The sequence below is a fragment of the Panthera pardus genome, unplaced genomic scaffold, assembly GCF_024362965.1.
Source record: "Panthera pardus isolate Hobbes unplaced genomic scaffold, ASM2436296v1 HiC_scaffold_20, whole genome shotgun sequence".
NCBI classification, from domain to species: Eukaryota; Metazoa; Chordata; class Mammalia; order Carnivora; family Felidae; genus Panthera; species Panthera pardus.
The window spans coordinates 59,759,119-59,780,603 of NW_026526766.1; the positions used below are offsets into that span (position 1 = coordinate 59,759,119).

The 21,485-nt window shown below is 47.8% G+C and overlaps 1 protein-coding gene across 1 annotated transcript in view; it reads left to right on the forward strand.

Annotated features, from left to right (window-relative positions):
* TMOD1 (tropomodulin 1) overlaps positions 1–21,485 on the forward strand; it is an 86,324-nt gene that overhangs the window by 45,691 nt on the left and 19,148 nt on the right. The window contains exons 4-8 of the mRNA XM_019454414.2: positions 2,817–2,936; positions 11,406–11,495; positions 12,448–12,578; positions 14,262–14,369; positions 19,907–20,050. Coding sequence (XP_019309959.1) covers positions 2,817–2,936; positions 11,406–11,495; positions 12,448–12,578; positions 14,262–14,369; positions 19,907–20,050 — 593 coding nt within the window. The remainder of the gene's footprint in view (positions 1–2,816; positions 2,937–11,405; positions 11,496–12,447; positions 12,579–14,261; positions 14,370–19,906; positions 20,051–21,485) is intronic.

The following is a 21,485-nucleotide window of genomic DNA, read 5'->3' on the forward strand; positions in this document are numbered from 1 at the left end:
TGTGCCCAATAAGCAGTTACTCCCCATTCTCTGCTCCCCCCAGCCCCTGGCAACCACCTGTCTATTTCTATGGATTTACCTATCCTGGATATTTCCTATGAATCAAATCATATTAATATGTGATTTTGTGTGTCTGGCTTCTTTCACACAGCATATTGTTTTTGAGACTCACTCATTCCCTTTTCTGACCGAATAATATTACACAATTTGTTTATCCATTCATCCACTGATGAACATTTCGGTTGTTTCCACTTTGGGGCTGTTGTGATTAGTGTTACTATGAACATTCCTGTACAGAAAATTGTTTGAGTACCTGTTTTCAGTTCTTTTGGGTTGATGTCTAGGAGTGGATTCCTGGATCACATGGTAATTCTATGTTTGCACCGTTTTACATGGCCACCAGCAACATACAGATCCTTGCCAACACTTGTCATTTTCCATTTTGGTTTTTGATTCTGGTTTTATTGTAGCTGTTCTTATGGGTGTGAAGTGGTATCTCATCGTTACTCGATCTGCATTTCCCTAAGGACCATTTATGTTAAGTATCTTTACAGGTACTTTTTGGCCATATGCACGTCCTCTTTGTAGAAATGTCTTTAAGTCCTCTGGGTTAAATTGGGTTGTTTTTGGTGTTAATTGTAAATTTTTTAAATATCTTCTAGATACTAGATGCTATCAAATATAGGATTTTTTTCACTTCCCTGATAATGTCCTTTGATGGACAAAAGTGGTAAATTTGGATCAAGTCCAGTTGATCTATTTTTTTCTTTTGTTGTCACATCTAAGAATATGTTACCAAGGTCTAAGGTCATGAGGATTTATGCCTATGTTTTCCTCTAAGAGTTTTATAGTTTTAAGTATTATGTTTGAGTCATTGATCCATTTTCAGTTCATTTTTGTATATGGTGTGAGATAGGGGTACAGCTTCATCCTTTGCATGCTGATGTCCGGCCCCATCACCACTTCTGGAAGAAACTGCTCTTTCCCCCATTGAACGGGCTTGTCATCCGTGTCAGAAGTCAATTTGCCATGGGTATATGGGTTCATTTTTGGACTCTCAATCCTATCCCATTGTTTGCATGTCTATCCTTGTCAGTGCCACATGGTTTAAATTCATAGTAAGTTTTGAAATAAGAGAGTCTGAGCCCTCCAGCTGTGTTTCCTTCAAGATTGTTTTGTATGTTTGGGACCTTTTGCGATTCCATATGAATTTGAGGATTGGCTTTTCTATTTTTGTAAAAATAAAAAAAGGCCTTTGGAATTTTGATAAGGGTTTCATTGAATCTGGAGATTGCTTTGGGCAATATTGCCATCTTAATATTGTCTCCCAATCCACGAACTCGGGATATTTTTCTATTTATTTAGGTTTTCTTTCCTTTCTTTCAGCAATGTTTTCTGGCATTCCATGCACAAATCCTTTAGATCCTTGGTCAAATTTATTTCTAAGCATTTTATTCATCTGGATGCTATTGTAGGTGAAATTGTTTTGCTAAATGCCCTTTCAGATTGCTCATCACCGCTGAGCAGAAACACCGCTCATTTGTGTGCATTGATCTTGTACCCTGTAAGGTAGCCCTAACAGTGTTTATTAGTCCTCAACAGTGTTTTGTTTAATCTTTAGGGTTTTCTACATATTAGATCATGTCATCTACAAACAGAGAGAACGTTACTTCTTCCTTTCCAGTCTGGATGCCATGTTTTTTCTTGTCCGTTTGCTCTGACTAGAACCTTCAGTGCAATGTTGAACGGTAGCAGTAAAGGCAGGCACCCTTGTCTTGCAACTGATTTTCAGGGCTCCTTTCCTCCGTCTGTCAGGTCCCAGCTCCTAGGCCATCATCTCAGTGAGGCCTGACCACCTACGCAAAAGAGCAGCGTCCTCCTCACCTGCACCCCAGCCTGGAGTTGCGTAGTCTTTTACTCTGCTTTATTTTCTTCCACAATGCCTAATACCGTGTGATATCTTTGCATGTTTATTTCTCACCTGTCTCCTTTCACTAAATTATAAATTGTTCAGTGCTGCCCCGCCCCTGACCCCTAGAAAGGTTCCTGGCACTCAGGAAGCATCCAATAAATATCTAGTGCATGCATGAATGAATGGATGGATGAATAGATAAAACGCAATTTTCTTACATGGAATTAAATTGCTCATGCTCTGTCACAGACTTGCTGTTTCACACATTATGTCTTAGGCATATCCTTCTTAGTGAGTGAACATCTCCACCATCCTTTATACTAACTGCAAGAACTCCATCATATGGACGCCCCAGCTTTCTTCAGCAATCCCTGTTAGTGGTCAGTAAAGTGACACACATCCTGGTGTGTGCCTTTTTGCTTCCTCGTCCAGTCATGCATCTGACACCTTAAAAAATATAATGTCGCATGAGGCAAGGATACCTTTTTGCTCCCTATTCTTTTAATAATCTGAATGCATTTTGTTTAGATATGCTTCTAAATTGTTCTCACATCAGACCCCTTGGGTAGGATACCCTAGACCCTGACAGTCTATAAAAGTTTTCTTTTGTATCTCTTTCCGACTTACAGGTTGTTTTCCCTAATGACCAATGTTTTCAATAGCAAGCAGTCTGGTCTGACCAAGTTTTAAAGTTATTCATTTCAAATGTGAGAGGTGCTCTGGTTGGAGATCTTTGATTCCTGTTCTCTGGAGAAGTTTGGCACTGGGTTCCCAAAGGGGAAACCTCAAGCAAGTCTCAGCACAGAGGGGTCCACAGGGTTGTGGGACAGTCCACCCGGCACCATCACCAGAGGATGCCCCAGCGCAGCCGCACGCCCTGTAACGGACACCCGTGTGTTTGCAGGAAAGGTCTGGGTCCCCAAGCAGAAGCCAATGGATCCTGTGCTGGAAAGTGTGACGCTGGAGCCAGAGCTGGAGGAAGCGTTGGCAAATGCCTCAGATGCAGAACTCTGTGACATTGCAGGTAACAGCCTTTCTGGAACCTTCCCCATGTCTTCTAGAAGGGTTTGGCCTGCATCTGCAGAGAGCCTTGGACAGTTTATTTCACATGAACACACTCTCTGTTTCTACAAAGGACTAGAGGAGACCACGAGTATTAAGACAGGAACCCATTATCAAAACCAAAATGAGGAAAATAGAAATAAAACCACCCAAACCCATCACTCCGCAGATCCATGAGAACCCATCCCAGAGAGATATGGAAGCATCCCAGGGAAGGCCAAGCATAGGTCCTTTACCAGCCCCTGCATCAAATCCTGCCCAACCCCCACCTCCCCCCCCCCCCCCCCCCGCCCAGGAAGAGAAAACAGAGGGGGACAGACAGAGGGTGCAGACCTCTCAAGTTTGGGAGGCTCACAAAGGCCTGGAGCAAAGTCATTTAACTTTACAACTTTGCATGGCTCAGAGAACCAGACTTTGGGAAGCCCACCCCCGCATCACATATTTGTACAGCACCGTCCATCTCCACGTGTGTTTCCATATGATCTTCACAAACAACCCCTAAAGCTCCAGAAGGTGATTTGATATTCAGAGCCCTTCACCACGCTTGTCTCCTTATTACAGTCTAGTCCCTGCCCTGTGTGCCCTGAGTCCTAGCCCCACAGGGGATCGGACTCGGCAAACACCCTGCGGGCCCACCGCAGTTGTGCTCCCTGGCCTGGGGGGTAACAGGGGAGACTTGGGAGCTGCTAACTGCCTCCCAGATAATGACAGGAGGGTAGATGGGGTGAGAAGAGACTCGAGGCAAGTGGAAATGGGAAAGAAAGATAGAGAGTCAACTGTGACAATCTGGCTGTGACAGTGAGGTTGGGGGAGGAGTCAAGGAAGGTTCCAGATTTCTGGCTTCAGGGACTAAAGTGGATGCTGGTGCCATTAATAAAGGTGGGTGTATTAGTCTGCTCGGGCTGTGATGCAAAATACCACAGGTTGGGTGGCTTAAACAACAATTTATTTTCTCACAGTTCTGAAGGTTAGCAGTCCAAGGTGTTGGCAGATTTGGTTTCTCCTGAGCCCTCTCACCTTGGCTTGCAGGTGACCCCAGCTCATACTATGCTCTATTTGGGACCTTTGGAGTTTGAGGTCACCTAGGTGGGGACAGGTAGACTTGAAAGCCTTCCGTAATGCCGTAATGCCACGAGGAGGTCCTGTTGCAATCTTTGTGGTGTCATTAGCATGCGGATGTGGACCTCATTAGCATTGCCCAGCTCCAGGCAGAAAGCATGACTGAGTGGGGGCCTGGGGCTCTGGAGGCAAGTAGCCCTGGCTACCTTAGAAGCCTTTGACAGATGCGTGGAAATGGGGCAAAGCTAGTCACAATGGGGGTTGGCGAGAACTAGGGAGACAGAATGAGGGTTCGGGCTGGCTGGGAGACCCAGGGCTGTGTGAGGCCAGAGGTCAAGTGAGGCCGCAGTGCTAGGGGACTCGGCAGGCTGCAGCTGTCTTCTGCCTCCTCACACCCTCCGGCTCCTCGTGGGTGTTGTGCGTGAGTCCTGGTGGCATTTGTGCTGGGGAACAGCAAGGGCGTGCCTCTCATCTGTAGCGGAACCATGAGGGGATGGGCAGTGAGAAGTCTCTGTATGCATGAGGGGTGACCCCGGTGGGTCTGGTGGCCAAAGCCAGGTTGCAGTGACCCAAGGAATGAATGATGGGGAGAGTCAACGTGTAGATTCTGAGTCCAAACAACCATTTCCTCAGGAGGCAGAACATTGAGGAAAGGACACAGGACAGTGGCTTGAAGGGCGTCAGGGCTGAGAGAGAAAGTACGCAATCGAGTACTGAGGCAGTGAGTATTTCACCCAGATGGAAACGGAACACTTAACTTGGGGAACTTAACTGGTTTGCTTTCCAGTTCAAGATTTGTTTTGTCAAAAGCCCCCAAAATCGGATTCGATTCCTCATTATGCTCACCTATTTCCAAGTTTTTCCATCTATTCCATCTATTTCCCCGATCGGGGGTCCCCCTGACTTCCAGTTAACCTGTGCAGCAGGGAGGTCCGGCATCTCCCCCACTGACTCACCCTGGAGCTGTTTTTATCCCAATCTTTCCCCTCCGATCACCCTCCGTGATGTCACTGGCCTCATTAGGCAGCTCAGAGGGATTATCAAATGACTCCGCTGTCAGAACCGCCAGTTCCTGTGCCAAAATAGAACTGCAATATTGCTCTAAGTTTCTGTGTTGATTTCTTGAAACGATTTCTCTTTTATTTTTGTTGGCGTGGCTAATTATTATTATCTGCTCATGATACCATACCCTTCCGTTGTCCGGAGAGGAGATGGGGAGCTGTAAGTCAACACCAGTGTCAACTGGCTAACCTTGGGCGCCTGTCCCTGTACATTAGCCCTATGAAAGGCGGCAGTGTCTCTGGGGAAGGAAGGACTGAATATTTGTTGACCCCCCCACCCCATCCCTATACCCCAGGTGCTATGGGGATTGCGTCTAATACCTCGCTGCGTTTATTGACCACAACAATCCTAAGAAGTAAGTTTTACTGTTGTCCCTGTTTGGTGGATGGAGAAAGGAGACACAGTGACATGAAATGCCTTGCCCGTGGGGCTTGAAATCAGGCAGCTTCATCCTGTTAGCAGCACCATCCAGCGCGACCTGGATGAAACCCTCCTCTGTAGGGGAGGTGGACACAGAGGAGGGGCAAGAGGGGCTACACGGCCAAATCCCATGAAGCCGGCTTGTGGGGGCGGGCACATTAGAAAAGCCTCTATATGACACTTGAAGGCATGGACCCCTCAGGGTCAATGGGGCTGAGGGAAGTATTGGGAGAAGCCAGATGAAAGCAGGGGTTTAGGCAGAGAGGTGGTGGTGTTCAGAGGACAGGGGATATAGGAGGGAGGCTCCAGGTAGGTCCAAGGGCTAAGGTGGAGCCGGGAGCTGTGTCTGTGGTACTGCTGTTTCAAGTGCTGGATCAGAGGCCAAGAAATCAAGATGTCCAGAGGACAACAGGCATTCAGGCCTGAGGCACCAGAAAGCTGAGGGGCTTCGGGGAGACCGCTTTGCCAGGGGTCTAGTCAAAAACGCCACGGAAGGTGGAGGCAGGACCTTGTTGAGTGTCCAGTGCGGCAAACCCACTTTGGACTGATGCTGGGGGTTCAGCTCCTTTCTCAAAGATGGGGTTGCTGGAGCCATGGGTGCAGATGACTCAGCAGAGAAAGACAAGTAAGGAGATGAGGGCATGGGGTCTGCGGGGCATCTCTAGTCTTGGAGATTCCACCCCCAGGCAGAGCTTTCCATTAACTTAGTTTCTACTCACTCATTCACATACCCAGCAGTCATTTATCCAGGGTTTTCCCACGGTGTGCCAGGCCCTGGACGAACCCTGGTGAGAAGCGTAAGCAAACAGCTGGTTCTTGCCCTCGCGGAGCTGATGTTAAACAAATACTTAGGCCCCAAAGAAGTGACAGGTGAGAGTGAGTGTCGTACAGAAAAAGGACAGAGTGCAAGGAGGAGGCTTGGTTAGGTGGTGGGGCCAGGGGAGAGGAGGGGAGAGGCTGAAGCAGAGCCAGGAGCAGGGAGAGCAGGGGTGAACTAGGGGCAGTGGGGGAGATGTGTCCCAGGCTGGGACACAGCAGGAGAGAGAGAAGCTACCACCTCTCTGAGCTGGGGAAGCAGCAGGCCCGTCTGAACGGCTTGCCTGGTGCACATGCAGCAGGCTGGATGTTCGGCAGCGTCTGGATGATGTCACAGGACACCCAGCACACGTGCCACGCTGACCCAGGTGTGGCGCGAGTAAGGCAGAGCCTGTGAGCTCGCACGTGTCCGTTTGTTTTCTTGCCTGTGAACCATTCATGCATTCGTTCATTCACACACTGAGTCGACGTGCATGATCAAGCTGCCGTTTGCTAGGATGAATCAGAAAGAGGCTCTGCCCTTGGGGGACCCAGGATGTGATGAGCACAGACCAGAAACATAAATTTCAACAAGAGAGGTGTTACCACAGGGTGCTGAGCAGCTGACAGTGCTAAGTTCTTGGCGTGTGGCGTTGGGTTGTAGCTCAGAGGCCACTGGGAGTCAGCTGCAAGCACTTGGCATTATCAGTGCCTCCCCTCCCCAGTCAGGGATGTGATCCTGGCTCACCTTTAGGGATCCTTCAGGTGGGGCAGGACCCAAAAAGGAATTGGGGTAAGAGACCCACCCTTCAGAAGGGCCAGTCCCAAGCCACCCCCCCTCCACGGGCAGTTGGCACCCCCAGCTCAGAGATAGTCTTCGCCGGCCCCCCACCCCCCCCACCCCCCCTCCACCCCGCCTTCTGGGGTACTCTCATGTCCTTAGGCACCAGGTTTCCTCACATTCTGTGAGGGTCAGGGTGTGGCTTATCCAGGAGCAGTTTAACCACACCCAAGTCCTGGGCCAGGCTTCTTCCATCTGTTTCTAAGATGCAGGAAAACACCTTCCTGCTGTCAGCCCAGAGCCAGACAAGCGGTTGGCAGCTGGAGAGGCCCAGGATGTGTGCTGCGATCTCTCTCATCCTAAATGGAATTACAACTGAGTGAGCCCTGCCAAGGCAGAAGAGGAAAGAGAACTCGATGTTCTTTTTCAGAGTTCAAAAATAGTCCTTTTTGAGTTTTGAGGAAGATCTGGTCTTTTAAAAAAAAAAAAATCAAGTTCCCCAGTGCTAAATTCAGCCTTGCCAATATCTACAAAGAATGAAGCAGCAGGCAATGTTGATGTGCTATTTTCCTCCATCATTCACTTCTTGTGACATGAGTGTGCAAAATCAAGCAGGGGGATAATCACCATTTGGTGCCTAGGGCAGGCCGAAGGGATCAGAGCCACCAAGCCTTCTGCTCAGCAATGGAGATTTTGCTTCACCCCTCCCTGCTCCTTCCTCTGTCCCTCCCCCATCCCTTCCTCCCTCCCTCCCTCCCTCCTTCTTTCCTCCCTCCCTTCTTCCTTCCTTCCTTCCCTCCTTCCCTTCCTTCCTTCTTGGAAACCTAATTTCCTCTGAACTGCAAAATGGTTTTATTTCTTCTGAGGACTGCTATTGACATATATATCACCTCCTAGAATACATGTTATCTGTCCTTAGAATTCTGACATGGAGGGGAAATTTTAGAACTTTGGAACTGCTGATGACCTAGTTGGTGGAGGAGTGGGTGGGACTACTCAGTCAGAAGCCGGGAGGGTCCTTACCAAATAGGCTTTGACAAACTGTTTCCCTCTTGAGCCTGCTGGAAAAGCGTGGGGCCACCCACCCTGGGTGCTTGCTGTAAAAATCAAACAGGATAGAAAGATGAGATGTTGTGTGGCTGTTAAGTCCTATGTGAAGGTAAGAGATTAGCATTCAAACATAGTCCCCTTTACAGGTGAGAAAACTGAGGCCCAAAAAGTAGAAGTGTCCTGGACAAGATTACCCAGCAAATGAGTGCCAAAGGCCCAGCCTGGAGCCCGGGTCTCTTGCCTCTGTCCCCTGGCACTTCCTTGTAACCTTCCTGCCCCCTTTCTGGACCATTACAGGAAGCTGGCATGGAGTGCAAAGTGCATTTTCCGTTTCCCACCACTCTATACCTCTCAGCAAGACCAGCCAGCCATGTGAGGTTACATCTGTCCTGTGATTCTTAGCAAACTTTCCAAACTGTTTTCCCAAACCGGGGTCCCAGCAGCAGCCCAGAACCATCATGAGCTTCCCCCACATCCCATGGGAGTTGGAAAAGCAGCTCCAGAAGGTGGCTTCAGGTGATCCGACCCCCTGCCGCTGACTCAGGCCTTGGCCCCCACTGCCCTCGTAGAAGCAGCCTAAATTAAAGCCCAGAAAGCTCTAAAAAATGCAGATGCCTCTCTTCCTACTCGTTCTCCTCAGTGACGAGCAGGAGAATCTAATTTTAGCAGAGAAGACTCTTAGAATGTGAGAAACAGAAGGGCTTTGAGATCCTCTCATCCTGTGGTTCTCAGCCCCCACTGAGCATCAAATTATGCAAGGAGATTAAAAATATATCTACAGAGATTCAGATCAGCTGGTCCAGGAGGAGCACCAATATTGTCTTGAAGCTCCCAGGCGATTTGTAAGTGCAGCCAGGATAGAGAACCAGTGGTCCTACCTCACCCCTCATTGTACAGAGGAGGCTGAAGCCCAGAGAGGGCTTGGGACCTTTGCCCAAAGTCACACAGAATCAGGGGCATAGTCAGGACCGGAACTTGGGTCTCCTGACCCTTCACCAAGGGCTCTCATGCTGTCTCTCTCACTAGAAAGAAGGTATGTCTAATGAAGTAGCTGGGGGAATTTAAAAAAAAACATCAAATATTTATCAAATACTGTATTCTGGAGGAGCAGAAGGGAGATAATATTCTTCCCTGACTTCTAGAAACCCAAAGTCCAGTAGAGGAAGCGTGCACACACCCGGCTATCTGTAAAGCTGTGTAGACTACACTGTGATAAGGACACTGGGTGCTGCGGGAGAACTAGAGAGGGCAAGCGAGGAATCCAGGAAGCCTTCCTGAGGGAAGAAGCGTTATTCCAAGTCTTAAAGGAGGAGAAGGTAGAGTTGTGAGGTCAAATACAGGATGCTCTGCTGGATTTGAATTTCAGATACACAATGAAATCAGTTTTAAATAGAAGTAGATTCCAAATACTGAATGGGACATACTTGTACTAAAATATTATTTATTGCTTATCTGAAATTCCAATTCAACTGGGTGTCCTGTATTTTTATTTGCTAAATCTAGCAACTCTACTGGGGACATTTCAGCTGCGCACATGGCACATGGAGAGAGAATTGCCAGTAGAGGGGACGGCATTGGCAGAAGCAGGAGAATCTTCTGAGCTGTGACCATTTGTGTCACCAAAGCAGAAAGAGTGTGGGCGAGGGACAAGGCCATTGAAGTTGCCAGCCCAGGGAGAGCCAGTGAAGCCAGGCTCTGGTGTCACAGGCCACCATCCTCCCACCCGGTGGCTGCAAAGCCTCATGGTCCCCGTGTCCTTCCCTCCCTCTGTAGTCCATCCTCCACACACAGCCAGAGTAACACTCCAGAACCCAAGTCGGGCTGTCTCAGTGCCTGCCAAGACCTCCCCCCAAGTGGCTTCCAGGCCACACCTAGGGAAAGACCTCCAAACTCCTTACCTCACCCTAGAAGATGCCACAGGATCCGACCTTTGCCTGTTTGAATTAAATCTCCTCCATAGGGTTGTTGTGAGGATTCAGGGGGATGGTTTCAGGCAGTTTTCAAGCTTGGGCTGCCCACTGAAACCACCTAGGGAGCCTTGAAAAAGGCAGATGCCTGGCCTCACCCCTAGGGACTGTGGTTTAATTGGTCTGGGGTAAGCCGGGGCATCAGGAGTTTCCAAAGATTCCCCAGTGATTCCAATGTGCAACGAAAGTGAGAGTCACTGGGGTACGATGTATTCTCTGACCCAGAGCAAGTGCTTAATGAGTGGGGGTGTGCTGTGGTTCAACACGTGTCCGACTCAGCTCTGTCCATCTTCTGCTTCCCCTTCCCTCCCTAGCCTTCCAGTCCGTGAGCTTGAGGGCTTTCCCACCATCCCCTCTGCCTGCCCAGAATGTTCTGCCTCCCTTCTCTTAACTTGGCCAACACTACACATCCCTCCTATTCCAAATCCCTCTGCTCTTTTCTCCCCAGAACACCCTGAACTTTTCCTTTACAACACGTATAGTCTGTGCTTATGTTTTCAATCGTGTGGGTACCTGCCCAGCATCTCTCTCCCCTGACAGACTCTGTGTTCCCTGCTGTGTCCCCCCGCCCCGCTCTTCCCCCATCTCCCCCACTCCCCTACTCCCTCTACCACCACCCCACCCACAGCTGGCCCGGGAAGCAGCTACTTGATAAATGTTGAACAAACAAATGGATGAAAGCCCGACTGAGCACAGGAGTGATGTTTTCAGATCTGCATTTCCAGAAAGATCTTTCTGGCTGCTCTGTGCTGAATGCTGGTGGGGGGAGGGTAGGAAGAGACTGGGGCCAGGACAGCAGTGATTACACAGTTATGATAATACAGCCACAAAATGGTGGGGCCTCAATCAGAAGAGAGGTGATGGAGTGAGAGGTGGGACAGATGAGAGACAGTTCTTAAGAGGGAAGGGACTGGGGGGGTGGGGGGTGGGGCGTGCCATGTCACTGAGGTTCTACCCTGAGGGGACAGGCGGGATGACAAGATGGAAGGTGATCCAAAGGAAGGGTCTGCTTCCGGGAAAGATGAGTTCTGTCTCGGCCAGGTTGGACTGGCTGTGCCAGTGGGCCATCAGGGGACACCGAGGAACCCGAGGCCTGGGTTAGAGGAGTCTCAGCTGAGTGTAGAGATGTGAGAGTCACGTAAACAGAGATGAGGACAAAAATCCAATAAAACGTAAAGTCATGCGCGTGTTCCTTGCCACTTCCGTGAGCACATCTTGCTGGGGTGTGGAGTGTCTGTGCTCAGGAGGCCCTTCTGTCCGAGAGAGGCGAGTCACGGGCCTCCCCCTGTCCCCGCAGCCATCCTGGGCATGCACACGCTCATGAGCAACCAGCAGTACTACCAGGCCCTCGGCAGCAGCTCCATCGTGAACAAGGAGGGACTCAACAGTGAGTACACGGCCCTGACCGCCGGCTTTGGCACCCCTGCCCTGCTCCCAGCGAGGACACCTTGGACACGAAGGTGCCCCCATGCTTCTTGCTTCCGCGGTCCCCTCCTGCTCTCTGGCTCATTGCAGAAGTTTTAAGTTTTGATGTAAGCCTAGTCTGTCCACCTTTTCCCTTGCTGGGATTTATGTCTCGTTTATGTAGGACTCCTCCATCCCAGTATTATAAAAAACATCCTCCTGTATTTTCTCCTGGGAGTTTTAGAGGTTTGCTTCTCATTTCCAACTTCTTACGCCCCCTGCGCTTCGTGTACGTGTGTGGCGTGAAGATGCGCTCAAACTGTCACTTTTTAACGGCTGTCTGGCTGTACCCACACTGTTCTTTGCCAAGTTCATTCCTTCATCACCAGCTTGGGACTCCGTCATGATGGTGAATGTCTACATACCCACACCAGTCTGTCTCCGGGTGCCTCTTTTGTCCCCTGAGTCCCCTTGGCCTTTCCTGTGCCAATATTGCATTGTCTTACTTGCCCCACTGCACCGTTCCAAGCTGGCATTTGGGCTCCCAAAACAAATGAGGGTGTCAAGAGAATAACAACCCTCCCTCTGGAAAGCTCATGTATTTCTTTCACACTCAGGCTTCGTTCTATCCTCACAAGAGCCCACTGAGGTAGTGACTGTCCACACTCACGGTGGAGGACACGGAGGCTCTGAGGATTTGAGTAATTCACCCAGTTCTTGCAGGATGGCAGAGGCAGAGCCCAAGTAGGGCCAAGACCAACCGGCCCCTGCATGGCTTCTCCCCAGTGCACCGCCCCTCCTGGCAGCCCCTGGGAATGCACAGCCTTCTCTTGTCTCTGAACTTGGCCGCTGCTTCCTTCTGAAGTGCCCTAGTGTGGACGGAAAGGGTCCCCGTGCTTCTGTGAGCCACCTGTCTCTTGTGTCCGTCACTCTAGGTGTGATCAAACCTACACAATACAAGCCTGTGCCCGATGAAGAGCCAAATTCAACAGATGTAGAGGAGACTCTGGAGCGGATAAAGAACAACGACCCCAAGCTTGAGGAGGTCAACCTCAACAACATCCGGGTAGAGTCCTTTTTATTTCACTTCTCCTGGGGTGGGTGGGAGGAGCTATGTCCGTGTCACTGCAATGCATGTGGCCCGTGCTTGGCTGTGTGAGGACAACAGGGTCCTGTTTGGGTTCTGGGTGCTTCTGGATCAAGAAAAGGACAAAACCCTTAAAAGGCCCGGGCAGTGTAAACAAACGCGTCATATAGTCCTGGTTTCTTCTGAGGACCGACATCAGGCCCAGGTGTTCACCACGGGTCAACACAGCTTCGATTCTGGAAACCTGCCATGTTATACAAAACACTGAGAGCTTCTCCGAGCTAAAATATTAATTCAGACACATCCGACTGCAGGAGATCTCAAGGCTGGAAAAGGCCCGTGCCCAGCAGGCTCATGGGGTAACACAGCCCTGGGAGGGGCCTACCCCTGAACCGTCACTGCTATATCATACACACAGTCAGCCTCATTCTGTAGCCCAGGCAGGGAGATGTCGGCCCATATGTGTCCGATGTTTCCTGTGTGACCACCAAGGGCAGAGGAGGGTCAGATGGACAAGCACTCCTATCCTGGACAGGCTGCAGGAGGCATTTCAGAAGCAGGCCCAGCTGCCTGCCCACCTGCTCAGCCCGGGGGCCAGCGGAATTAGTTCTGGGACGGTGTGGGGTAAGGCAAGGAGTGGGCCCCCCCACTCCCCGGCTCCTCTTTCCTTTCTTCTCCACTTTCTTTTAAGTGGCTGCCAGCTCCAAAGGCACAATCTGATTGGAAACCTGCACCCACAGTGTTCTCCTCCACCTGGCCTCCCTAGGCTCTGCTCCCACGGGGAGCTAACGTGACACTCTGAAATGAGAGATCCGTGAAAGCACAGCCAGGTTTTCTCTCCGGGGCCGCCATTGTCTGCCATGTGCCCAGTGGGAGACACTGGTACAATTCAGAACCGTATACCCTGGCAGGGAACACTGGCTTGGAGCAGTGTAGTGGCCGTGGCTCTGTGCCTTCACCCTGGCCGCTCAGGCTCGTCCCTCCCCACCCTCATTTTCCCCTCTGCATGTGAGAAAGTTGGACTAGCTGAGTGGTTTTCACCTGAGGAGATTAAAAAATATGTACCAACTCCCACCCCCACTGAGATTCTGATCTTATTGGTCTGCTTCAGACCCAAGCAACAGCATCTTATTAAAGTTCCTTGGGAGCCTCTGGTGTGCGTTAGGACTGAGACCCTCCGGGACAGATGTCTCTTACAGATCATGTAGGGCAATGCCCAACCCCCGCCACCACCCCGCCACCTTTGTTTTCCAGAAACAGGCCCAGAGTGGGGAAGAGACTTCCCTCAGAGTCACAGAGTGAGTCAGAAACATTGCCAGTCACCCTGACAGAGGCTGAGGCCCTGTCCACTCCCACACCCTAGACCTGAACTCTTGGCACAACGCTCCTCTGCATCCTCTGCCTTGATTTTCCCTTCTCTGGTCTCTGCCTGCACAGATGGTTGTGAAAACTTCAGGGAGGATTTTCTCAATCTGTTGACCAGAAAGTTCTCTTCAGATCTCAACCATTTGGGGCAAAGCCAGAACCCTTTGGCCATTCAGCTGTTTGGTCAGAGACTTGCTAACAATCAGGCTGCATGTGTGAGAGGGTTACTGCCCCATCTGTCTGCCCGACCTGACCCCGGTGGGGGCTGCTCGTTACTGTCTGCCTTTCTCTCTGCAGAATATCCCTATACCCACTCTCAAGGCTTATGCAGAAGCCCTGAAAGAGAACTCCTATGTGAAGAAGTTCAGCATTGTGGGAACACGGAGCAATGACCCTGTGGCGTATGTATGTACCTTTCTGTTCTGCTGCATTGAGAGTGGGGGGGCCACAGAAACAGAAGGTTGATGCTCGTGGCCTCAGGGCTGGCCCAACCCCACTGAGGAAGGACCCAGCGTAGTGTGAGGAAAGGCACTGGGCTAAGAGACAGGAGAGGATGTGGACACAACGGCCGTTAACCCTACAACATCTGTACATCATCCTAGTTGATATCTACAACCACCCCTGATCCCGGGGGTGCAGGTGTCCCCACTTTGCAGATGAAGAACCTGCGGTGCAGGGAGTCCAGGCATTTTGCTTTGTCCAAAGTTAGCAGCAAGTGAGAGGTGGAGCTGAGATTTAAATGCCAGTAATGTTGACTCTACAGCAGGTCTGTCTCCACTCAGCACATCACATTTGGACAGGGGCCTGCCCTTCTCTGGGCTTCAGTTTCTCTATATCTAAAATCATTTTAAATGTTTATTCATTTTTGAGAGAGAGAGAGAGACAGAGTGCGAGTGGGGACGGGCAGAGAGAGGGAGACACCGAATCCGAAGCAGGCTTCAGGCTCCCAGCTGTCAGCACAGACCCTGACGCGGGGCTCGAACCCACGAACCGTGAGATCATGACCTGAGCCGAAGTCAGACGCTCAACCTTCTGAACCACCCAGGCACCCCCAAAATCATTTTCTTAATCTGTGGGTCCTGATGATCAATTCTATTTGTTTTTTACCTAATGATCAAATTAAGTTGTACTTATTATAAAGTAGCCATCGATTCCTTTTTGTTTAAATATTCAAACCTATTTATTGAGAGTCTGTCTGTGTCCAGCACTGAATTAGGTTCTGAAAATACAACTGTGACTGAGACAGTCATATTCCCACTTCCATGAACATAATGGTCCATTTGGTCATGCAGACAATGAAAGGATGACAGGGCAGTGTGATTATTACAACACTCATAGCAGGTTAAAAGTGCAAGAATTAGCTTACCGGGGGTGGTAATTAATCATTTAGTAGCAATCAGTTTGTTAATATCCACAAAATAACTTGTGAGAATTTTGATTAAGGTTGCATTGAATTTGTAGATCAAGTGAGAAAAAACTGATTTCTTGACAATATTGAGCCCTCTTATTCATGAACATGGAATATCTATTTATTTAGTTCTTTGACTTCATACATCAGAGTTTCATAGTTTTCCTCATATAGATCTCCTACATATTTTGTTAGCTTTATACCTAAGTGTTTCACTTTTGAGGGTACTAATATCAATGGAATTGTGTTTTTAATTTCCTATTCCACTTGTTCCTTCCTGGAATATAGGAAAGTGGTTGATTTTTGAATAGCAACCTTGCATACTGCAGCCTTGCTGTAATCACTTATTAGTTCCAGGAGGGGTATTTTGTCAGTTCTTTCGGATTTTCTACATAGACAATCATATCTGTTGAAACAAAGACAATTTTATTTCTTTCTTCCCAATATATATACATTTATTTCCTTTTCCTGCCTTACTACATTAGCTAAAATGTCTATTCTGATTTAGGAATGGTGAGAGGGTTCATCCTTGCCTTGTACCTAATCTTAGTAATAACATTACCAGTTTCTCACCATTAAGCATGATATTAACTGTAGATTTTGTATAGATATTTTTTACCAAGTTGAGGAAGTTCCTATCTATTTCTAATTTACTTAGAATTTTTATTATGAATGGGTACTGGGTTTTGTCAAATGCTTTATCTGCATCTGTTGGTATGACCATGTGATTTTTCTTTATTAGCTGGTTGATGTGATGAGCTACATTAATTGATTTTCAAATGTTGAACCAGCCTGTTGCATACCTGAGACAAATCCCACTTGCCATGGTGTATAATCTTTTTATACATTGTTGGATTCAATTTGCTATATTTTTGAGGATTTTTACATTTATGTTCATGAGAGATATCGTTTTCTTGTACCGTCTTTGTCTGGGTTTGGTATTAGGATAATGTTGGCCCCAGAGTATGAGTTAGAAGTATTCCCTCCGCTTCCGTTCTCTGAAAGAGATTGTGGAAAATTGGTATCATTTCTTCCTTAAATTCACTAATGAACCCATGTGGGCCTGGTGCTTTCTGTTTTGGAAGGTTACTTATTCATTATTGATTCTATTTCTTTAATAGGTAATGGCCTATTCAAATTGTCTATTTCTTCTTATGTGAGCTTTGGCAAATTGTTTCTTTCAGGGAATTGGTCCATTTTATCCAGGTTATCAAATTTGTGAACATAAGAGGTGTTCATAGTATCCCTTTATTATCCTTTCAATTTCCACGAGATCTGTAGGAATGGGCCTCTTTGATTTCTGATATTAGTAATTTGTGTTCTTTCTCTCTCTCTCTCTTTTTTTCTTAGGCTGGCTCGAGGTTTATCAGTTTAATTGATCTTTTTTCAGAATTAGCATTTTACTTCATTGATTTTTCTCTATTAATTTTCTGTTTTCAGTATCATTGATTTCTGCTCTAATTCTTACTTATTTTTTTCTGCTTACTTAGTATTTAATTTGCCCTTCTTTTTTTAAATTTTCTAAAATGGAAATTTAGATTATTGAATTTAGATTTTTTTTAACATGCGCATGCTTTCACTACATTCCACAAATTTTGATAAGTTATGTTTTCACTTTAATTTAGCTCAAAAACTTTTTAGTGTTTCTTAAATTTTGCCCCATGTGTTATTTAAAAATGTGTTGTTTAATTGCCACGTGTTTGGGGACTTTCAAAGTTATCTTTCTGCTGCTGATTTCTAGTTCAATTCCCTTGAGCTCTGAGAGTAGACATTGTATGATTTCTGTTCCTTTAAATTTGTTAAGGTATGTTTCATGGCCCAGAATGTGTCTGTCTTGGTGAATGTTCCATGCAAACTTGAGAAGAAAGTGCATTCTGCTCTTGTGGGATGAAGTAGTCTATAGATGTCACTTCTATCCAGTCGATTGATGGTGTTGTTGAGTTCGATTATGCCCTGACTGATTTTTGGCCTTCTGGATCTTTCCATTTCTGACAGAAGGCTATTGAAATCTGCAACTCTACCAGCGATTCATCTGTTTTCTCCTTGCAGTTCTATCAGCTTTTGCCTCCTGTAGCTTGACACTCTGTTGTTAGCACATATACAGTAAGGATTGTTATGTCTTCTTGGAGAATTGACCCCTTTATCGTTCTGTAATGCCCTTCTTTAACCCTAATAACTTTCCTTGCTTTGAAGTCTATTTAGTAGCAATCAATTATTTTTTTAAATCAATTAATTTTTAATTGAAATATAATTAATGTTATAATCGTTTCAGGTGTTTGATATAATGATTCAACAATTCTGTACATTTCTCAGTGCTCATTAAGATAAGTGTACTCTTGGGGTGCCTGGTGGCTCAGTCAGTTAAACCTCCAAATCTTGATTTTGGCTCAGGTCATGATCTCACAGTTTGTGAGATCAAGTCCCACAGCCGGCTCTGCACTGACAGCACAGAGCCTGCTTGGGATTCTCTCTCTCCCTCTCTCTCTCTCAAAATAAATAAACAAACTTTAAAAAGAAAAAAAGAAGGGATAAGTGTACTCTTAATTCTTCATCTATTTCACGCATCTCTCCCACCCACCTCCTCTCTGGAGGTTCTCTATATTTAAGAGTCTATTTTTTTGTTTGTCTCTTTTTTTCTTTGTTTCTTAAATTCCACACATGAGTGAAAAGCTCTGTAAGTGCCCCCACTCCCTGCCCCAGCTCTTTTCCCTGCACCTTCATTCCTCTGCCATGATACAGAAGAGTTGACACCTGGCATGACAGGGCCTCCAGGACCTACTTAGCCACTCGCATGTCCACTTGGACTGGCCTGGTGCACTTGCCTACCAGTTGTTAAATATTTTGATTATTAGGCCTGGACAGGCCTTTTCTGGAGAGTGGGAGGGATGCTGTGGAGAGAACACAGCCTGAGGCCCTCTCCTTGGGAGGGTCCAACCTCCTCGGGGTCATAAGGAAAGCTGACAGGCCATCCGGGAGGCACATGGAAGCGGGGGGAGGAGGGAAGGACAATATGAACAAGGAAGGCTTTCTGGGAGCTGAGCTTGTATAGGGTTTCAGCAAGCATGGATGGTGGGAAGGGCATTCCTGGCTCAGAGAGTCATTTCAGACAACCGGGGCCCACTGGTCATACACCCTGGGCTATCAGCTGCTGGTGTCTCCTTTCCTCCATGACACATCGTTTCCACCAACTGCTAATTACCTCATTTCCTTCAGAGGCTCTGATTGTCATCTACACCCTCTGGCTGAATTCCTCTGAAACGTGCTGGGGGCCACCTGAGCTCCTCCCCTCCCATTTGCTCTGGTCACTTGCCCAGTGGGGTGGTTTCCCAGGCTTCCTTCTCTGCTCTCTGCTGCTCAGATGAAGAGGACAATGACTCCATGGAATCCCAACAGGGAAATATAAGCAACAAGTAGAGGGTATATAGGGAGGTTGGGACTCCACCAGTCAGTCGCTCAGTGAACAATGACTAAGAAGCTACTGTGTGCTGAGAATGTGGGCACCATGGGATAAATAAAGTACATTTTCATCCCCCCAAGAGTATATAGTCTAATGGCAGCTCGGACAGGCTAAGACAAGCGACTTTCTCAGGGCCACCCACTTAGCCCTTTGGGAAGCAGGATTCGAATTCAGGTCTCTCTGACTCCAAAGCCCACACTCTTTCCATGACACCATGTGGCTTTCATTGTCAAAATGCTTTCTTCTTTATGGTCTATGAATAGGAAACTTTTGTCTTCCTACCTGAAAATATTTGCTGAATGGTCATATAAATATGTGCACAGGACAAAGATGGGAAGGAAATATAACAGAATTGTAAACAGTGGTTATTCCTGAATGAGACTATCTGTACTTTTCATCCTTATTGTAAAATATCACACGTACATGGAAAAGTGCACAGAACTTCAACAAGCAGTTTAATGAATCATGGCAGGCATGTGACCCCTCTGTGAGTCAAGAACTAAAAACAACTCTGAACAGAAGAATACAAGTTTCATGAGGGAGGTTATGAGTAAATGCTACAAAGTTCAAGAGCGCAGGCCACAGCTAACTGCGGCCATCAGTATAAAGGCTCCTGGAGAAAGAGGAATTGAGAATGGCCTTGAAGGACGGGCAGGGTTTGGACGAGTGAAGCAGAAAGGAAGGGGCATCCCAGGTGGCAAAAGCAAATCGTGGGAGAGCACTAGGCATGCATGGGGAGCTGAGGGCAGCCCCTCTGTAAGGGATCAGTGAGCCTTGAAGCCGAGCAAGGGAGAAGAATCAGGTAATAGAGGCTGGATGTAGGTAATAGAGTGTGGAATTCTCCAGTTAGGGTTCGGGAGCCATGGTGCATTGGAGGGGAGGAGGGCCACAGAGTTGTACTTCGTGAAGGAGGCTGTACAGATCATCTTGCCTGGTCGCTGGCTCGAACAGCATGAGTGTGCAAGGAACTCTCGCTCCCAGCAAGGACCTCTCAGTATTTTAGGTTCTATCCAAGAGGGGCTCCAGCCTTGCTCAGGGTGACTCACAGGTACCCTCGCTTTTCTTCTGCGCTTCAAGGCCCTTGCTGAGATGCTCAAGGTGAACAAGGTGTTGAAGACGCTGAACGTGGAATCCAACTTCATTTCTGGAGCCGGGATCCTGCGCCTGGTGGAAGCTCTCCCATACAACACTTCTCTAGTGGAACTGAAAATCGATAACCAGGTAAGACAGACAAGCGTCTCTTTGTGTCCTTCACTACAGGATGCTTATTGTTCCTCACTTGCTGGATGGTAGATGCTGCTGGACAGAGCAGATCCAGAGCCCAGCATTACGGCACCTCAAAGGTCATGGTCCACACCCTCCACCGTGCTCATCTTCCTTCTTCATCATGCCCATCAAGTGCTCTGTTGGCTTCTACTTGTATACCCCCTAGTTATGGGAGCTCACTCCTTCCCAACATCACCCCTTCAGCTCTTGGTGAGAATATCCCACCTCATATCCAATAGAAATCAGCTTCCTATAAGTCCTGTATATTGCACTTAATTCTGTTCTCTGCTGCACATGGGACACATCTGGGGCACAGATCTGATAAACCATTGGCGTCTTCCTCATCAGGCTAAATATCCCTATTTTCTTCAAACACCCCCCTGCCCCACTCAATGGGCTCTTGAGTCTCCCTACCACTGAGTTTATTCTCTGGGCAAACGCTAATTTGACTTTATCCTTATAGGGTTACCATTTCTCTGAAACTTCTGTGGGTCAGTCATTTATTATCTGGCAATCCTTTCAATTCTGACTTTCTAAGATGATGCCAATTATAATATCTTGTATATTGCATGTGTTGAGGGTCTGTTGTGGGCTGGGCTCTGTGCAGTGCCTCTAACGCACATCATCTCTGACCTTCCCAACAACCCTGAAGGACGTGGGTGTTGCCTGACTCAGCCTGCAGAAGAGAAGCAGCTCGGACAGGCTAAGACAAGCGACTTTCTCAGTACCACCCACTTAGCCCTTTGGGAAGCAGGATTCGAATTCAGGTCTCTCTGACTCCAAAGCCCACACTCTTTCCATGACACCATGTGGCTTTCATTGTTGAAATGCTTTCTTCTTTGTGGTCTATGAATAGGGAAATTTTGTCTTCCTACCTGAAAATGTTTGCTGAATGGTCGTATAAATACGTGCACAGGACAAAGATGGGAAGGAAATAGAATTGTAAACAGCGGTTATTCCTGAATGAGACTATCTGTGCTTTTCATCCTTATTGTGAAATATCACACACACGTGGTAAAGCGCACAGAACTTCAATGTGCAGCTTAATGAATCATGGCAGGCATGTGACCACTCTGTGAGTCAAGAACTAAAGCATTACGAGGTTCCAGAAGGCCTTGACGGCCCTTCCCAACCATAACCCCTTGATTCACCTTTGCTCACTACTTACTTGTGCACCTCCATGTCTTTGCTGTCGCCGTCTCTCCTTCTGGAACATCCTCCCTTGCCCCTACCCCTTCTCTGCCTGGAGAATCCCTCCTCTTCCTTCTGGATGTGGTGGAAGCCTCTCTTCCCAGTGGTGTTCTAGAGCCAGCATGCCAGAGCTGGTTGTAGGCTTCTGTCCTCAATTCCACTTCAGTGACAGCACGCTGGTACCCTGAAGTCACCTCTG